Raw genomic sequence first — 18,691 nt, 5'->3', positions numbered from 1 at the left:
CAGGTTGGTTACATTGAGTGCATTTTCCGGTTGGATATTGCCTATTCTGTGTAATGTGAAACTGAGACTTGTATGACCTATTCTCAGACGCGTTTCAAGCCCACCTTCCTCCCATCGCCCACATAACTTTGTATTTGAGATAGATGCCTTCAGGTTTCATTTATCTCCCAATAATATATATATATATTTGTCCTTTTTCGCAGCCGATTTTCCAATCGATCATAATGATTTATAAAAAACATATTTACGTTTCCTGAACCGACCAGACAAACAATGGGACATACTGTTTCCATCATCCAATCACAGCGCGTTCTAGTATCACCTGACCCTAGTTCGTCCAATGGAATGTGGTCAAATAGGAAGTAAACAAATGGACCAGATGAGGTTCAAGACCTGTAACTATCACGCCTTTTCCTGTACCAGTATCCTTGGACAGTGGCAGTTTTGGTTTGGTTTTGAAATGTAGTGTGTAATTAATGTATTTTAGTATTTTTAATATTTGATATTTCATGAATAAAGTATCTATCTATCTATCTATCTATCTATCTATCTATCTATCTATCTATCTATCTATCTATCTATCTATCTAACAAGATAATTGCAAATTTTAGGGGAAAAATCCTAATTTATAATATTTTCATGGAAAGGGTAGTCCCGCTGATTCCAAACTTACACCTAATTATACCACTACACTGGACTAATATACACCTCTTTTATATTGGATTTTGATGTTGACTGATAAGCAGTGAGGGTGGAAAGCACATGAACTCAAATAACTGTACCATCGATTATGTCTTTCAAAAAAGAGATTTACTGAATACGAAACCGTGTGTCACAAAAAAAAGCCAGAGACAGAAAGGACCTGCAGACCTGTGGCAAATAGCTGAAGATTTCACCATCACGTCTTTCATTTTCCATGGTTGTAGTGATGTAAATGTTACACCTGATCAGTGGTCCTCCGTTACATTTGCTTTAAAAGCAACAAGCACATTTATCTAAAGTGGAGGTAAAGTACCACTGACACTACTGTGGAAATCTGTCAAACCCATTAGCGGCCTCTTCTGGTGATAATACTTAATAACATATTGGGCGAAACCAGCACTAGTAATTTTTAGTATCTGCATTAAGAATACAAGACATACACACAAAAAAAGTATTCAACCATTACTGCATACTTCAATGCCATGTAAACTGTATGTAAATCAGATTCTGGTTGCATTATTTGTTTTTACAACTGTTTGGTACGACTACCACTATTATCTACTTACTGTTACTGTTATCATTTTTATTTATTTAATAGTGTACATTAGAATAATTACTTTTGGGATTGGATTAACATGTTTGTGTTTAGGAAGAGTGATAGAGATGTGTTCAGGTCTTCAAGATCAAAGAAATGGAGAGGAAAAGGAAAGGTTAAGCAAAGGCAGATATGAAGCAATGCTTTGCAAAGTGACAGACGCAGGAGCAGATTGAGAGACAATGAAGATAAAGATAAGGGGGTGGCTTTGTAGAGTGGTCCCAGACAAACCACCTACTCCTGAATGTGGACAAGACCAAGGAGCTGGTCAATGACTTCAGGAGGAAGATGGCACCAGCAGAGCCCATCATCATGGAGGTGGAAGTAATGGACCACCACACGTATCTGGGAGTCAGTGTGAACAGCAACAATCCTCCTTATGTATATAATATATATATTTACATCTGTCTTTAATTCTTGTACATTTGTTCATATGCATTTTTCACTAGAGTGTTTTTTTTTGTTTGTTTTTTTAATGTGTAACTAAGGTTCTTTTACCAAGCAGTTTCCCTCGGTGATGAATAAAGTATCAGTCTAAGGTTGAACAGATACCAACCGATGGGGATGATGATCACATGATCTTGGAGAAACATGAAACATGTAAGAAACAGCCCACTGTAATCCAGAGCATAATTGGCCGTTTTTGACTACTTTTGGTTTTACCTTTATATTTCACCTTAAAAACTGTTTACATTGCCTTGTTTGGTATCACTCTTTTCAGCACAACCTCACCTGTGTCATTTTATGATTAGTTTTTAATTTTGACAAACTGTATTAACACATTGAACCTAAAAACACACTAAAACCATAAAATCCGAGTAGGAAAAAGTTATTTTTGAAAACAACAAACTTATTTAACGAACCATTTTTATAACTTAGAATTTAAATCTAGAGTGTAAATATCAAAAGCTTATGTACAAATTTAGCAAACAACAAATGTATTTATAACCATCTACATTAAAATGAAGGTAATGCATCACACATTTTTGTACAACTATTTACTACCATTGAAAAAACTGATGATGAAAAAATCAGGTGTAACAATAAGTAATCCCTCTTCCTTAGCAACCATTGACATATCACTTCCTGATTGGTTTTACCATTGGCAGAACAATTAATAATGGCGTTAGCACTAGTAGTTGCACATTCCTGGTTGCTTTGTTCACTTCTGTGTTGTCCTTTCCTATGAAATGCTTTAGTTAATGCACCAATGTACTGTTGCAGAAAACTTTGGGCCTACGATTTATCTACAGTCTAGGTTGTCTAAATGAAATAAGATGTATTTGCTCCAAATATGCATTAAGCAAATCAATCCATCAGTCTCTCACTCAGTCAGTTCACAGTGACAAAACATTTCATCCTGTTCAGATCACCGTCACATAATCCAAATTGGATTTTATGGTGAGAAATAAAGGGAAATAGAAGAGTCCACACACCAAAGAATAGTAAATAAATAAACATAAATATCACAGTATGTAATATTTATCTGTTTGGAAATGCTGGATCTGTTTGCTCATTAGTTTACTACAGGCACTTCCTCATGCGTTTACTGACCCAGGTGATGGGCTGCTGTCAAAACAGATTAAGTCTGTAACTAACGGGATTAAAATGTGATCAAATCAACTGGTAAACAAGTGCGCCGCCTCTCATCAATCAGCATGAATGATAAAGGCTCCAATATGCTGAAAAAGATGAGATAGAGGCCGGACTTTGTTCCTCCACATGTGAGGCCGTCCCTGCGCTTGGCTCAAAGTTCAGGTCACGCAGACAGTTTCAGTATTGCCTCTGACTGTATCTGCGATCCTGCCTCAGCCACTGAACTCTGTTCACACTCAGCCTTCAGAGCTGCAGGATGACCCGTTGGGCGCTTCTCGCTCCCCTCCTGCTCCTGCTGGGGCACAGCGTTTTCAGTCAGGAGCCCAGGGACCCGTCAGCAGCACCGCCAGCGGCGGGCCAAGCCCCTGATGGAGCCCAGGCAGAGGATGAGAACGGAGAGTGGGGACTGAACTCCCTCAGAGGTGGCTTTGAGGCAGTCGGCAGCTACTTTGACTCGATGCTGGAGTTCATGGGCGGACGTGATGGAGTGTGCCAATACCGCTGCAGATTTGGTAAATCGCTTAAATGCACTCTGGTTTAGCTTTAAACTGGTATTGATTTTGTTCAGCCTGTGAGATCCGCCACATACGTTAGTATTGCTAAAATAATCTCAAATGAAATTAGACTCCTCCTTAATACAACTTCATATTTATAGTTATATATATAGTTATATATTTATCCATTTAAGACCTTTTAATCTCTTGTCTTTAGAAAAATGTGATTAAAATAAAGAAATAATATTCCCGTTTTGATTGAAATTGATTATAATAGTCATATTTCATATTCATGCAAGTCGTATGTTTCCAATACTTTCATTAAGATATAAATCAGATATTGATTTCAAAGATGCCCAACATTTGCACAGATGCTCCTCTGTAGCTCTTTAATACATTACTGATGACTGATGACTCCGACGATTACTCTCATACTTAATGGGATTTATTCATTCACTCCTTTGTTATCATCTGAGTGACATCATCATCTGAGCCTGGAAATGGACTGTGACCTCTGGGTGATAGGAGAGATTTCATGTGGTGACTGAAGAATATGTCACAAACAAACCCAGTGAGAAAAGCGTGTTTCTCTATGTGCAAACACGGTTCTATTTTAAGGTTATCAGACAGAGTCCAGCACATTTCCACCGGCCTGTTGTGAAACACGTGTTATCTTTCTTTCTTTCTTTCTTCTCCCCACCCCTCAGGTAAAGCTCCTCTTCCTCGCCCTGGCTACCAGATGCCTGAACCCAATGGCTGTACCTCCTACTTCTTCGGTCTTCCCATTCCTGAAGGGGTGAGTCTCTTCTGTCTATTCAGAGCAACTTCAAATGTGGAGCACAAAAGATGCATTTATCAGACATAAACTGCCTTTATGGCAAATCTCACAAGTAGATTAGGGCTTTGCACCAGAGTAAAACCTGAGTTGACGAATTAAATTGCTTTTAATTTATTACATAAGCCCTCATAAGTGTCTAGAATCCACAAAAACATGGATCAGAGTTTCAGCGTCAGTTAGATAATTTCTGGTGTGAATAGTGATGACGTCCTATGTGAATCGTCTTGTGAATGTTCAGTTATGAAATGTGCTGGTATTTATGTTGAACATGTAACTACTCCTGTGAGGTTAAACGTAGAGGGAACAGTATCTTATTGAACCCACCTAGACCTCTCATAGACAGGAAATAAACACACAAGAGCATGACCAAACAGCCAACAGCCAAAACAAGGGCCAGTGGACTTGTTTCTCAAAGACATTTCACCACTCATTTAAGTGCCAGTTTACTGCATATGCCATCGCTGCCCAAGTGACTGAGAACCTTCACAGAAAGCTACTTGCTACTCAGAGATGTGTGTAAAAATGAAGATTCAAAAATGTAGGTTATGTCACATCTAAAAACTAGAATGCAACTGACAAAAAGGACTAAACCCGAATTAAATTTAGGTGCCAATATTAACCATAGAAAATGAATCAACCACCTCCTCCCATAAGAACCCAAGCCATAAGAATCGTAGCCTTTCTATTCGAGAACTGAATATTCTCAGACAAAAGTCTGCTGAGTGAATCAAGTCAGTTGCAACACAGTCATACACGTCATCTGAGGATGACACGGAGTTGGGTTTGTTTAATACGAGACTAACTAAATAGTTCCAATTTCCAATGATGAAATCCAAAAAGTCCTATTTTCCTACTCTCCCTAAACGTGCTACGTTTGACTGAATAATAGAACCAGTATTTAGGCCCACATGTTAACCCCGTGTGTTGTGTGTCAGGACATGGGCATCCCTGCCATGACCAAGTGCTGCAACCAGCTGGACATGTGTTACGACACGTGCGGCTCCAACAAGTACCGCTGCGACTCCAAGTTCCGCTGGTGCCTCCACAGCATCTGCTCAGACCTCAAGAAGAGCCTCGGCTTCGTGTCGAAGGTTGAAGGTCAGGCGCCTTTCACTCGGTCGAATTAATCTAGTCCCAGATGCCTTCTTTTTCAGACTGACATTCCCGTTTCCCCTTCCCTCCGCAGCATGTGAAACGGTGGCAGACACCTTGTTCAACACCGTGTGGACTCTGGGCTGCAGACCCTACATGAACAGCCAGAGAGCTGCCTGCTACTGCCAAGGAGAGGAGAAAGACGAACTGTAGATATATATTAAAAAAAAAATTAAAAAAAAATCCATTTCTCCTATTTATGAAACAGCACCAGTCCAGGAGCCTCATTTCTGGGGGCAGTCTTCTGAGCTGCAGTGTTGCAAAGGCGGCTGCAACTACTTGAGTAATTTATTCATTAGTTCTTGCTTTTGTTTTGTTCAAAATCAGTTGCTGTTGAAATTTCTGCTGCGCACTGTGCTGCGAGCCAGTACTGTATTCCTTTGTCTGCAGCATCAAAATAAAGGTGATGGTTTTGTTTCAAATACAAAACTGGCTTGTTTCCTCCACTGTAAGGAAGATGTGTGTTAAGTGTTACTATACCTCACTTGTGAATAAAATGTGATTTAAAAAAATACACTCAACAGTTTCGCATCCTGGTATAAAAATGGTATTAGTCATTACCTGTGAGCAGGTCAGCGCCAACTTGTGTGGAGAAAAAAAAAAAACCACTTGCCTCCAGCAGCCAGAGAACCGTACGGCTGTACCTGTATGACCTCCTGCCAGGTGTTTTGTAGCTGATACTTTCATCTCTCTCCAGCACATTTCACAGATGACACTGATCTGATCTCAAAAACTTTGTTGTGTTTCTCAAACACTTGATTGCAGGGACCATTATCCATAACCAGACACATTAACATTATAACATTATGAGGAGCAGCCTGTTTTTCGTAGTAATTGTAAGTACATTTTCGGGCCTAACGTGATTACAAACTATGTTTGTATCCAAAGTTACTAAAAAGAAAGCACAACAAAAAGAAAGGGGCCTACAGAGAACTGTCACCTGGGCTTTATGAGATTAAGTTTTTCGTTAGCCGTCAAGACTACTCTGCACCACCAGCACTACCAGGCAGGAGATGAGAATGAAACAGAGCTAAAAAGACGCTCTCTATTGGGCCTGAATAGGTACTAGTATTTCACCTTTTGGATGGCACAGTGGTTAGTGCTGACACCTAAAACTGGGATCTTTCCTGCAGCTCTCCTCTTCTTTCTTTCGTGCGAGTCTGCATGCGTCTTCCTACAGTCCAAAGACATGTTTGTTGTATAGAGTGGCGACCTGTCCAGAAATTATCCTGACAACTACTATACCTGGCCAGTAAAAAAAAAAAAAAAAAAAAAAAGCTTTTGTCTCAACAAACAACAAATATGGGAATAAAAGTGATATTATTAAAGTGAAGTTAATAGTTGATCATTAATTCAAATATGATTTGCGATTAAGCGTTTCTGTTCAGGTTATTATCCCCTTCTTCATATTTCACCGTGCTGCTATCTCACAGAGACAATATCCACCACAATACAAGGAATATATGAGAAACGAAACAGCTAAAATGAGCAAACACACTGAGAACTGCAGACATATATTACTTTGAAGACATTTATTTGTTAACAGTTTAATGATTCAGTTAAAAAATGGAAATGTTGAGTAAAGGTCAAAATGTCTCTGTGACACTGTGAACTGCATGTGAAATGAAATGATGGTTAAATGTCTGTGGTGCCAGAGGTCAAAGCAAGTTCAGAAAGGCCAGTCTCAACGGTCCTCAGAAACCTGGGAAAAAGAGAAAGATCATCAGCAGACAGTTTAGGAAGAGGTCATTTCAAGCAATTATGATTGTGCTTGTTCTGGTAAACTGGTAAACAACAAACAACAAACAAGCCCAAGTAAGAACATTCATCAAGCCTCCAACTCTGCAATGAAGGAGTTTCCCTGCATTATCTTGAACCCTTCGGTTTTTCCAAACACATGAGACTTAGTCAGACTCAGTTCTACTCTACATTTGCATAATCAGTTCCCCACATAAGGACAGAATTATTACATGAATTTTAAACATTTTTTTAAAATAAAACCTTCTGGGGTATCTTCACACACAGACTCACATTAGTGCTCTGAAATATAAGCTGTTTAGTGCGACTCCTTGTTAACAGTATCTACAAAGACACATTAGTAGGAACTACACTAACATGAAGCAGATGGGAAAAATCCTTTAAGGTCACGTACTTTAACTGATCTCTGAGGTCAGAGAGGAGGCTGGTGGTACGACCGAGGTGTGAGGCAGCCGGCTGGCGAGCTTCGATTTCTGGTTAAATGCTTCAAGCTGGTGATTTAACAAGGAATAAAAGTGAAATGGAGTTAGAGCGTTGTGCCTCCAAAAACGCAACTCAAAACGACAAACATGAATGAGCTCAACAAACCTTTTTCCTCAGGTTAGCTTTTATTTCCTCCTCTGTCAGGTCCCGTTTCTCATGTATCAACTCTTTGGTTGTGGAGTCACCTTCAGGATCCTGTGGAGCCGTCACATTCTGTTCAGATGGACACGGGGTCTGGAGCTGCTTAGGATTCTTGGCTGACATGGCTTTCCATTTCTTTTTGCGTTTCTTCCTTGCTCTCCGTAAACCGTTCTTGCCATTTCTTCTTCTAGTTTGCCTCGTCAAGTTCACCAGAGTCTGCTTCCTGGCCGACTGCACCGTGCTGATGACCTTCAGGCAGCGAGACGCAGACGTCGATCCCACCTGACCTTCGCTCTCAGACAGGTCGGGATTAAAAAACGACGGGACGGCTTCAGGAGCACTGGGATGGCTGTTACTTATGTTAGATGGGAAATAGCGCTGTGAGTTAGCATGTGTCCAGGGAGAATATGCAGCACTGTTGCAGCTGCTGCTGTAATTAGTGTAATGAGAGAACTCGGACAACCTGTAATCTGGAAACACAGGAGGAGGATAGAGAAAAGTTTGCATTTGTGGATACTGATGGTAATAAGCAGAGACTTGTGTTGACGGTATCTCAGCTCTGTCCGTGTGTGTCTGTGCCTCTTCTTTGCCACGATTTTGAAGTTCATCTCTTCCTCCTGAAGGGCTGTGGTCAAACTTTCGCCTTCCATCCGAGTGTCTGCTGCGTGAGCGGCGTCGCCGTGAAGGGCTCGGAGTTAAGCTTCGAGCTGTCAACTTTGAGGAGGAGGAGGAGGAGGAGGAGGAACGCGAGGAGGAAGAGGAGGAGGATCGTGGGGACTTCCTGTCGTCTCTGTGGGAGACCCTCTCCTGACTCCTCTGCTCTGGTGTCCTGTCGGTCCCCCGCCTGCCTTCATGCCTCTTCCCATACAACCTCATCTGAGTGCGGTCTGCAAGCTGGTCCAGCTCTCGCGTTTCTAGACTCAAGCCCAGAGTTTTAAGAATGTTCTGCAGCTGTTGATTCTGCTCTCCCGCTTGTGAGTTTTCTCCTTCCTCCTTCTTTTTCTTCTTCACTGCCACGGGAGATTCTGATCGACCACTGCGACTGATCAGAGTGCGCCCTCTTCTGTCAGTCTCCTCCTCAGGATCAGGTAAGGAGGGTCTCCCAGTGAAGGGCTGCTCTCTACTGGGGGAGTCAGTCTTTCTGTCTGCACTGTTGGTCCAGCTGTGGCTCTGCAGAGAGGATTCAGTGTTCAGTGCGTGGCGCTCACTCGTGACGCGTGGATTTGACTCGCTGTCCATGTGAGAAGGGTGAAGGTTCAGGACCTCCTCACTGTCGTCGTTGACGATCCTGCTGAGAAACTCGATGTCCACTCCTTTGTTGAGCACGCTGAGGAAGCGCATGAAGCCTTGGTTGGCACCGTTCTCCTTCTTTTCGGGCTGAGTAACACTTTGGCTGGGATGAGGCAGAGCGACGCCAGGGACCTGAGAACAGTCACATATACAGAGATTTCACTTCTTGTTAAAACATAAATTGAAAGAAGAATGGACAGCACATCAGCTGTTTTCATTTCCTTCCTTAACAAGCTTATACAAACTCTCGTTGCAAATGTCTATAGTGACGCATTAAAATGGGTCCTTTGAACATAAAGTTCAGCTTCAAAGCCACTCGCCTAAACTATTAAAGAGGAATCTTTTCTTGAGGGAATAGAAGTGGGAGGTGACAAAAACAAAATTCTCTGTACATCGGTGTTGTTCCTACCACAATCAAAAACCTTGAATCTGGTTGGATTTACAGGAGGAATAGTGATTATTCCCCTTAATGTCCAACAAGCACACATCTTGAGTTTACACTTTATCTCTTTGAAACAGTTAATGTCCCAGCACCAATTAAATATTTGGGTGTCACTTTGACAAAAATATTTCATAGTTATATGAAGTTAATTATAAACAGACGAATAAGAAAATGTGTGATGATCTAGGCAGGTGGAGCCTGTTGCCCCTTGACCTCAGCAGTAGAATCTGGACAATTTAAATAAACATATTGTTATATTTATTTACAGCACTTCCCATAGAGGTTCCAGATAAGTGATTCAGGGAGTGGGAAAAACACATTTCAAGATTCATTTGGAATAATAAATACCCAACAGCCAGGTTCTCAACACCACACGTTTTTTTTTTTGTTTCACTGAACCACAAGTCTAAGTTGTTTGCAGTTTTCGTGCTGGTGGGAGTTTGGTGCGGTTTCTGCGAACCATGTTCATATTTTTTTTTTTGGTCTTGCCCCCATATCTTATCTTTCTGGAAAGATGTGGGGCAACTAAATGGTGAGACGTTGGATGTAACCCTTTATGAACATGGTGAACTCTAGCCGCGTTATTAAAAAAATGACCTTTACTCTGCGGGGGGATGGGAAGGGACATGAATACTGGGAAAAATAGGATTATGGGCGACACGATGACTCTTAATATGTTTTTCTAAGTCAGAGTTCACTGTGTTATGTAATGTACCTGCGCCTTTTTCATTTTATGTTTGATTTCTGCTGATACTGTCCTAGCCCTGATTTGTTTTCTTTTCTGTCTGTACAAAAACAAAGTAAAAAAAATATATATTATGTTAGACAGCTTTTAAGCTTTTAAATATCATCAAACTATGTTATTATTGAATTGGTATTTAATTACGTTCAACTAAGTTGGTTTCAGCACCCAGGACTGGAAACAGAGTTTTGTTCAACTTCATTTCAAAACCTTTAGGATGATGTTTTCTTTTAAAAAATAATAAATAAAATCAAAATCAATTCTTCTGAATTTGTAATAATGGTCCATCTGTATCTTCACCACCGTCACAAATGAAATGAAACAAAAGCTGCCGAACTCTAAGCAGGACGTGACTTCTTTTACTAATTTTTTATTACAAACCTCAGTGTTTGTTGGGAAAACACAGGGGCCACGATGTCTCTGCTTCATTAGCGCCTTCACTCTGAGCTGCAGGGGATGACACTCCTGCAGACTGGATGTGCTTCTCCTCTCTTTTTGTGACCGGGCCTGAGCATTAGATGAGAAACAAAGTCAATATACAAAACATCACCAGGAAAGTAGTCGTTCATCTCGCGCTCCTCACCCGTGGGAGAAAGCTGGGAGAGTGGCGTTGCAGCAGAATCGTGTTCACCCTGTTTTTCAGAGTATCTGGTTGCTTGTTACAGGAATCCCCCGGTGGTGTCGCCTCCTTCACAAAACTCCCAATCGTTTTCAGAGCGAGCGAAGCTTTCTTGTAAATAATCTGCTCCTCTATCTCTCTGAGCCGTTTCCTCTTTCTCTCCAGCTCAGCATCCTCCTCGAGGATTTCCAGCGGCTCTCCGTCCGGGTCCCCATCCTTTAACCTGCTGCTGTAAACACTGTGTGAGGGACGACTGAGCTCCTTGTGTCCCACACCTCTGTTGTGTGGCTCAGCAGAAGAAGAATAACTGGAGTAGTTGTAGTAGGAGTCCCAGCCACCCTGGTGGTTTGTTTGTCCATGTAGTCTTTGAAGAGGATCATGCCATTCATGTGGATTCATGGTGCAGTAACTAAGCAGTGGGGAGAAATACATGTTGATAATAGGAACAGATCAACTATTCACTCAATGAACACAAACACGTCTCACCCAGCGACGGCAGCCTTAAAATAACTTAGCATTAGCATGCAGGATAAAAGCTACTCAGAAAGGCCAAAGTCAAATATTTAACAACTTAAACTCCGATTTCCATAAAGAGGCTTAAACGTGACAATTAATGAGGAGCGAAACTCACCGATTCCTTTTAGCTTAGCATAGCAGTTAGCAGGCCGGTTACCTCCTGTTGGTCCTCAAAAAGCCTCTTCTTCTTTAACAAAACGGGGAAAAGATAAATTTATCGAGTGCTGCTCTGCCAAACGGATGGCTACACCTAAATAATGTCACTGAATATGCCCCGGGGAAGAACACCTACATGTCAAATATTCACCCTAAGCTGGAGCAGTGATGGGTGGTGTGCTGTAGACTGGGTAAATTGTTGGCAGTGCCCCCTGCTGGACGGAGACTGAACACTACAGGGACACATGAGACCCTGAGGCGGTTCCACTATGTTAAGGCTCATTTCTCATGTTCTACTCACCTTTCCAGGAAAAGTGTCACGATGGACATCAAACATTCAGAAGTCTTATGCATAGCTACATGTCAATGCTCATGCTTGAGAAGAGCATCCTCCTGCCTTTCAGTCTCCCACTTGGTTGTAAAAAGTATTCCTTCTGCAGCTCCTCACAGTAACTGTGCTCACGACTACTTATTATTATTATTTACTACTTAAGTTCTGTTTTAAGCCCCGTTCAGCTTTATGTCTGAGTGGCAGAGAACGTACATATAGAAATTGTTACATAAAAGTAAATACGTATTCAAGAGAAACAACCCTTCTTCATCTCTTGGAATTATTGTGTTTAATATTATGCAGTTGAACATTTTTTTTTTTTTTACAACAGTTTTCTGCAACATACAGAAAAATTAAGCAAATGCGCCTGTTGAACATAGAGGCTTGAGTGTTTTGTAGTCAAAGTTTGGCTGTGGTTGATCAAAGCTCCTACAAAAACATCTATGTGGACACAGAGACACAGATCAGCCACAATATTAAAATTACATGCAATTACTACATCTTGTTTCCTCTTTATCTCCTGGTATCTATCAAAATAAAGACAGACACACCCTAAAACAAAGAAAGAAAAAAAACAGACATGTCTAATGTTCTTTAACTCCCTCCTCATGCCATAAACAGCTCCAACCCATCAGGACATGAACCCTGGATGTGTAGGAGTGTCCTGTGGAGGACGGGGACGGGGCTGGGAACGCTGTGGTTTGAGGGGTGAGGTCACCATCAATCCCTCTTGACCAGAATAAGATGCTGAAAGTTTGATATCAACACCTTGACCGCTTTACTGTGTCACTAGGACCAGTGCTGAGGAGTTTTGTGCAGCATAGCAGGAAATATTGTCCCGCTGCTGCCGTTGGTTATGAAGTATGTGTCACAGTAAGAGCCACATAAATGCCACAACCAAGCAGAACATTTGCATTGTAACGATTGATGTCAATGGTTTTAATGTTGTGGCTGAACAGTGTAACTAAAAACACAAATTATGATGCATCAAAATATCGGGTTTGATTTGAAACAAAAATAAAAATACAAAGTTTACAGATGAAAAAAAAAGGTGTTTGTCTTCAGCATGACATGAACTATACATACAGTAAACTATAGGTGTAGTAAGAGCAAACTGAGCATCATACCTAGATTTTATCATGGAACTTGAAGTCAAGGTGTCGTTCTCGTCGTTGCTTTTGGTGACGCTGGTCATGTTGCTTGCAGATGTTTAGTGTTGACGTTCTCTGAAGGGACGTTCAATGTTTGCAAAGAGAATACCTGAAGGTTCAATCGTTGTCATATAGTTTTTAAGACTCATTTTCCTCCGTGAAATCATCTTCATCCAGGCTGTTTTGTATCAATCACCTGCAAAAAGCGGGTCCTCTGCACAGTTTTTGCTTTTTGCGTCGTGTTAACTGGTTGAACCGCGCTTAAATGTGGCAGAGGGAGCAGAGCTGGCCGCCGATTACTCATCTGTGGAGGGAATAGGTGCCTTGTTTGAGTGAGCATAGCCGGGAAGATGTTGAGAGGTTGGTTGTGGGAGGGAGGGAGGAAGGGAGGCAGAAAAAACCTAGGACCGACGTGGGGCAAAACAGGAGGGAGGGCTGGAGGCTGAGTTGTGTATGGCAGCAGTGGGGAGTTGACTGGAGAGTACATCGGCATCACAGGTGGAGGAGGAGGAGGTTGTGACACGGAATAGGTGGAATTATAAGAGAACGCTTGTAACGCAGCTGTGCTGTCCTGGGAGTTACTTTCACGTTTCTCAGTGTCCTGCAAAGAGCCACTGCTCATCTCCTGGCTATATTCAACAGACTCGTGAACCTGTGGTTGGTCCAGCTCTGTTCCATCGCTCTGAGCACTGTACGAGTAACAGTCCTGAGGTACTGGGCTAAAACTAGATCTGCTCGATGACGATCTATTGTGACGTTTCAGAGAAGACGTTTGCGTCGTGCCGCCCTCCTTACTTGCTTTCTGGGCCCAGTCATTGTCCTTCTTTCCATACAGACGTTCCTGAATTCGATTCGACATTTGGCCGAGCTCTTCAAATCCCAGATCGAGGCCGATGGCCTGCAGGACATCCTGCATTTGCTTGTGCTTGTGCTCATCTTCGGGCGTCAGGGTCATCTTTTCCATACCTGAGGGAGACTTGGATCTGCTGTAGCTTTGCTCGCCGACACCCCTCTGCAGACACTTCACATCAGACAGAGGACCCCTCCTTGGGCTGAGAGACCTGCGGTGAGACCTTGGAGAAACCGGCGCATTGGACGTCTCCCTCTCATCCCCGCGGTTGTTTGAGTGGCTTCTCTGTTGTTTCTCAGCACGACTGGGAGACCACGGGCGATCATCGAAATTCACAAATGAACTTGGAGAAGCGGGGACTTCGGTCGGGGTTTGAGTCACTATCTTGGTAAGAACGTCAACATTCACGCCCTTGTTGAGAACATCGAGGAAACGCTGGAAACCTTTAGTTGGTCTTTGGTCCGGAACAGCAGCACCCTGCGGGAATTTACTCTCAAAAGACTGAGGGAAACACAAGGAAGCCACAGTTTATGGAGCTATCGTCTAAAATGATACTTGTGACAAATGTGTCGCCATTAAAGAAACAAACTGTGTGATCTTTAAATCCAACAGCACTTCCTGACTATGAATTACAGCCTTAGTGTTTAAGAAGCTTCTCTCAAAAAAAAAAAAAATGGTATAATAACTGGTTCCTATTCAAGCTGCAATGGAAAGGCAGCTCAGCGTCAGTGTGAAGTAGGGATGTCACAATTACAGGTTTCCTTCGTACGATTATTGTCAGAGAATTTATCACGATATTACGATAATCACGATTATTATGCGTTGATTGATTTCACAAATCTATATGTAAAATCACATGAACACTCCTTAAAGGTTTCCTTTATTTCTATCTTTTGATGCCAAAACATAATTACATTACTAATTATATACCAATATTTGTATTTGTGCACACATACATCTGAGCAAAAAGAAAACCACTCGATGAATCGTCGGATGATTTAACGTGCAGCGTCGGTCACCACCATCATGTGATACAGTCAACTGACCAGCGTGTGTGACCAGCAAGAATTTAGGATTTAGGAATGGGGACCCGCCGCTCCTAAATGAATATAGAGGAAACACGGCGAGGGTGTTGCGTAACTTTGTTATGTTACGTTTGAGTTGCCCTTAACTATGGTTCCGGCGAACTATTATCTGACGGTATTCAGGAACATTACGATTAATTAATTGTAGCGATTAATACCGCGATTAATTGCGAAATTGAGTAATCGTGACATCCCTAGTGTGAAGGTGCGTTTGAAGCTTTACTCCTTAAAAATCCAGCATTGTGTATCGGGTACAGACCATAACAACAGGTCGGCTATGGCTGCATGCAGCTTCCTTTATGTTTGTGTTAGCACTAAACACAAGAAGGAAGCTTTGTTGAAGAAATTTCTAAAGTGGCAGATAAGAAGTTTGACTTGATATTTCTTTCTATATAAAACAACTCTAAACCACCTTACACGACAACCCTCAATGAAGTTTAGTTTAATATATAACACAGGTTTTTCACAAAAGCAGGAAAAGCACAGTTTTAATGATCAAACACTAATGATGGCAGGTCCAGGACTTTGTGAGCGCATGGCCCGGGAGCCTGAGTTGTTCCTGCTCTGATGAGTTAAAAAAAAAAGTGAAAAGGGCTTTTTTATAGCACCCTGTAAAGTAAACCAAACTCACCTGTGCACTAGAGTCATTTGGTGGAAACCTCGCTCTACCTTGATGATAATCTTCACGATATGTGGATGTGGAAGGGCTGCGAGTCCTCTCTCTGGGTTTGGCATAAATCTGTTTGACATGAGGAAATATTTTACAAAACCACATAAGGAAAATAAAACCAATCCCCGATTGAGCTTACATTTTAAATTGTAACCCACCTTGGTTGGGTGATCTTGCAACCGCATTCTCTCTCGTGAACGGCTCCTCTTATGACCATCTCTATCGTTGCAGCTCTCAGACAACTGTCTGTAAGTTAAATCATCATGTCGTTGTCTGTACGCGAACTCTTCGTGTCGCTGTCTGTGTCTGGAGCCTGGAGGGGACCTCCTGTACCTGAAATCCTCGTCTGGTGGCGGGTTATCCTTAAAATCCTCGTGTGCATGTGGAACACTGTCTGCTGACAGCGTGGAAGTTTCACACCTGTACCTGTAATCGCTTTCATCATCCTCCGCAAACCTTTGCCTTTTCTGTTGAGAGCCGCCCCAAGTTGGCGAAGACATGCGTCTCCTTACTGGGCTATTTCTGCTCCAATTTGAATCCTTACTGTACTGCCTCTTAGGTGAGTCGCTGAACTCTCTAATCCCGGCCGCCCTCTCTGCGCTACGACGTCCATCTCGGCCGTATTTATAATGGGAATCCTGAGGTCTCTGAGCTTCACGCCTTTCTTCCCATCCGTCATCGTAGTCATCCCGCTGCCTTACACTTCTGTCGCTGTACTGCCGTCTGTGACTGTACTCAGACTTGTTTGAGTACATCTTCTCACAGCAGCTCCACCAGCTGATACAAGAAAACAATGAGAAACAGAATTAGACATATTTAAACAGTGGGTTTACACCATCTTGCTTCAAGATTAAGAACCAGAACTAGTACTAGTGTGATAAACTAAGAGATAATAAGCTTAAGTCATGACCATGTACACACTGGAAATACATTTATGTCATTCTAGGATCAAAGAGTCCAAAATAAGTCTATTCAAATATATATATTTAAAAAAATGATGTAATTCGACATATGAATAACATGAACAAGATTAAAAAATAAATGAATAAATAAACTAAATGTGTCCAGATTTTCGCAGAGACAGTGTCACACACGAATAAAACCAGAGGCTAAAACAGGTTAATTCAGTATTTTCTGAGCTATTAACTCACTAACATAAGGAACTCGTTGCTAGTAGGTCAACTGCTAACTGGCCTGCACAGAATATCTAGCTAGTTAGAGGGAAATATTCAATTTTACAATGAATACAGTCGACATGCGGTTATTTTTAGTCATGGGAGACTTATGTGTGCAAACCCACTGAGCCTGGTATTTAGTTAAATCTGCTAAAGACCTTATTTTTCAGGTTCACCTACTTAGCAAAACACCGCAGGACGAAAGAGCGAGCGTAAAATACCTTTTCCGTTGGACGAGTCCACTTTCTGTAAAGGACGGGCGGCTCCTCAAATTAAATTATATTAGGGGTAAAGGCTTTGACTGTGGTTAGCAATTTATAAAGGTCTCAGAGACAACAAACTGCCGAGCAGATATGCAAGCCAATGTGTGAAACAAATGTGTGATATCGCCGGGATATTTGGGTTTCTACTCCTCCAATCCGGAATAACGTGGTTTAAACCACCGCCACCTGGTGGCTGGAGGATTCATTGACATGTATATTTCACCGCACAACAGATCAATAGATTCACCTCTAATTTATGGAGCTTCACTGAAATTCACGGAGACTTTTTCTAGTATTTTCACAATGTGGTATTGACTATGCGAAATAAGTTAACATTTTTACTGTATTTTTCAGTTTTACTAAATTAATGGAAAGCCCTGTTAATTAATGAGTTCACTGACAACCAAAATATTACCCCCTGAGTTCGACATGCCACATATGTCAAACTCAAGGCATCTTTTATTAAATCTTCTGAATTGTAATGACATGGAATTAGTATTCAGTTGCTATTTAATCCATCATTGTAAATTCAAATCTTATCAGGAAATGGTCACAACAAGAAACTTTTGTCTATGCTCTCCAATGGACTGGTGGCCTGTCCAGGGTGTCGATAAGGTTTACTACATTTCTAATGGAGATATATTAATTTCCCTGCATTTATTTGACAACTTTTTCTACCAAATCTAACTTGTTTCACATCTGAACCGTAATAGGACATGTCGATAAAAGACTGAACAAGGTAACAACATCAGTCCATAGTGGTAACACGCACCAACACATGAAAGAAGTCTGTGAATAACTTTAATTGATTAAAATCATGTAACTGCAGTTAAGTGGACATTCAATAGTTACAGCGTCAGGTAGTCAGCAACGTTTCAAGTTTGTCTTTTGAAGAAGGCTTTCTCAGGTGTGTTCACAGTGAAGTGTTCAGGAGAAAATGAAGAAGTTGTCAGAACTTTACCAGAGTTTAGAACTTCAGTGCTGATGATATGAAGGTTCCATAGAATGTTGTTCTGTGATGTCATAGTTTAGGTCAGTCAGGGTCGGTGTTACTGTTTATCAATACAATTTACTTTATTTCTACTTTCTGACATTAACTTGTACTTGAGATGCACTGAAATGAACAGTGATCACTTTGATTAAAGCCCTCTAACGCAACTTGCTGTTGTGTGTGTTGTTGTCTTGTGTTGCTGTCTAGAATTGAGTAACCCGTGGTTAAAATTAAAAAGACTTTGTTTGAAGAGGTCATAGTGGATTTGAAGTTATACACTGTAACTGTAAAAAACTAAAGAAAAGTAAATACATTTTCTACTTGACACTTATCGTCATCATCCACTAGAAAAGAATAATCACTGAAGTCATTTATTTGCATTCATTTATCAGAACATCTGCAGATTTTTGTAGAAGACAGACAAAGGAAACACACTCAAACAAATGAAATAGAAATATTATACATCTGAATTTATTTCTTTATTCAGGAAAATGAGCAAATATTACATATCTGTTGCAATAGTAAGTGCACCTCCAGGATTACTACATCATTTTTATGCCACATTAGAGTCCATCTTTTCCAGTCAATGTTCTGTTTTGCTTCAACATCAGTTTGAGGAGGAGGAGCTTCCTGAGGACCACCAGAGAACCT

At 41.3% G+C, this 18,691-nt stretch overlaps 2 protein-coding genes across 7 annotated transcripts; one reads left to right on the top strand and one right to left on the bottom strand.

The window, feature by feature from the left end:
- Nucleotides 1-3,080: 3,080 nt before the first annotated feature.
- Nucleotides 3,081-5,891, top strand: LOC125003950 (group XIIB secretory phospholipase A2-like protein). The gene is made up of 4 exons (XM_047578222.1): nt 3,081-3,405; nt 4,095-4,183; nt 5,161-5,323; nt 5,412-5,891. The coding sequence occupies exons 1-4, from the start codon at nt 3,150-3,152 to the stop codon at nt 5,528-5,530; spliced, it is 627 nt and encodes a 208-aa protein (XP_047434178.1). The 5' UTR covers nt 3,081-3,149; the 3' UTR covers nt 5,531-5,891.
- A 999-nt stretch (nt 5,892-6,890) lies between these two features.
- LOC125003949 (serine/arginine repetitive matrix protein 1-like) lies at nt 6,891-17,204 on the bottom strand. Of its 6 annotated transcripts, none has more exons than XM_047578215.1 (7): nt 15,573-15,672; nt 11,484-11,555; nt 10,817-11,261; nt 10,615-10,740; nt 7,724-9,181; nt 7,530-7,626; nt 6,891-7,079 (listed from the first exon to the last, which is right to left on the bottom strand). In XM_047578215.1, the coding sequence occupies exons 3-6, from the start codon at nt 11,249-11,251 to the stop codon at nt 7,531-7,533; spliced, it is 2,115 nt and encodes a 704-aa protein (XP_047434171.1). In that variant the 5' UTR covers nt 11,252-11,261; nt 11,484-11,555; nt 15,573-15,672; the 3' UTR covers nt 6,891-7,079; nt 7,530. The 6 variants fall into 6 exon arrangements, with proteins under 6 accessions (XP_047434171.1, XP_047434174.1, XP_047434173.1 ...); XM_047578218.1 differs by having other exon boundaries at nt 11,484-11,552; nt 15,573-15,670; XM_047578217.1 differs by lacking the exon at nt 15,573-15,672 and adding an exon at nt 12,983-13,177.
- Between the last annotated feature and the right edge of the window lie 1,487 nt (nt 17,205-18,691).

Source organism: Mugil cephalus, chromosome 2 (assembly GCF_022458985.1).
Source record: "Mugil cephalus isolate CIBA_MC_2020 chromosome 2, CIBA_Mcephalus_1.1, whole genome shotgun sequence".
In the NCBI taxonomy this organism is placed as follows: domain Eukaryota; kingdom Metazoa; phylum Chordata; class Actinopteri; order Mugiliformes; family Mugilidae; genus Mugil; species Mugil cephalus.
The sequence above is the reverse complement of the archived record's forward strand: the minus strand, read 5'-3'. Positions and strand labels throughout refer to the sequence as shown.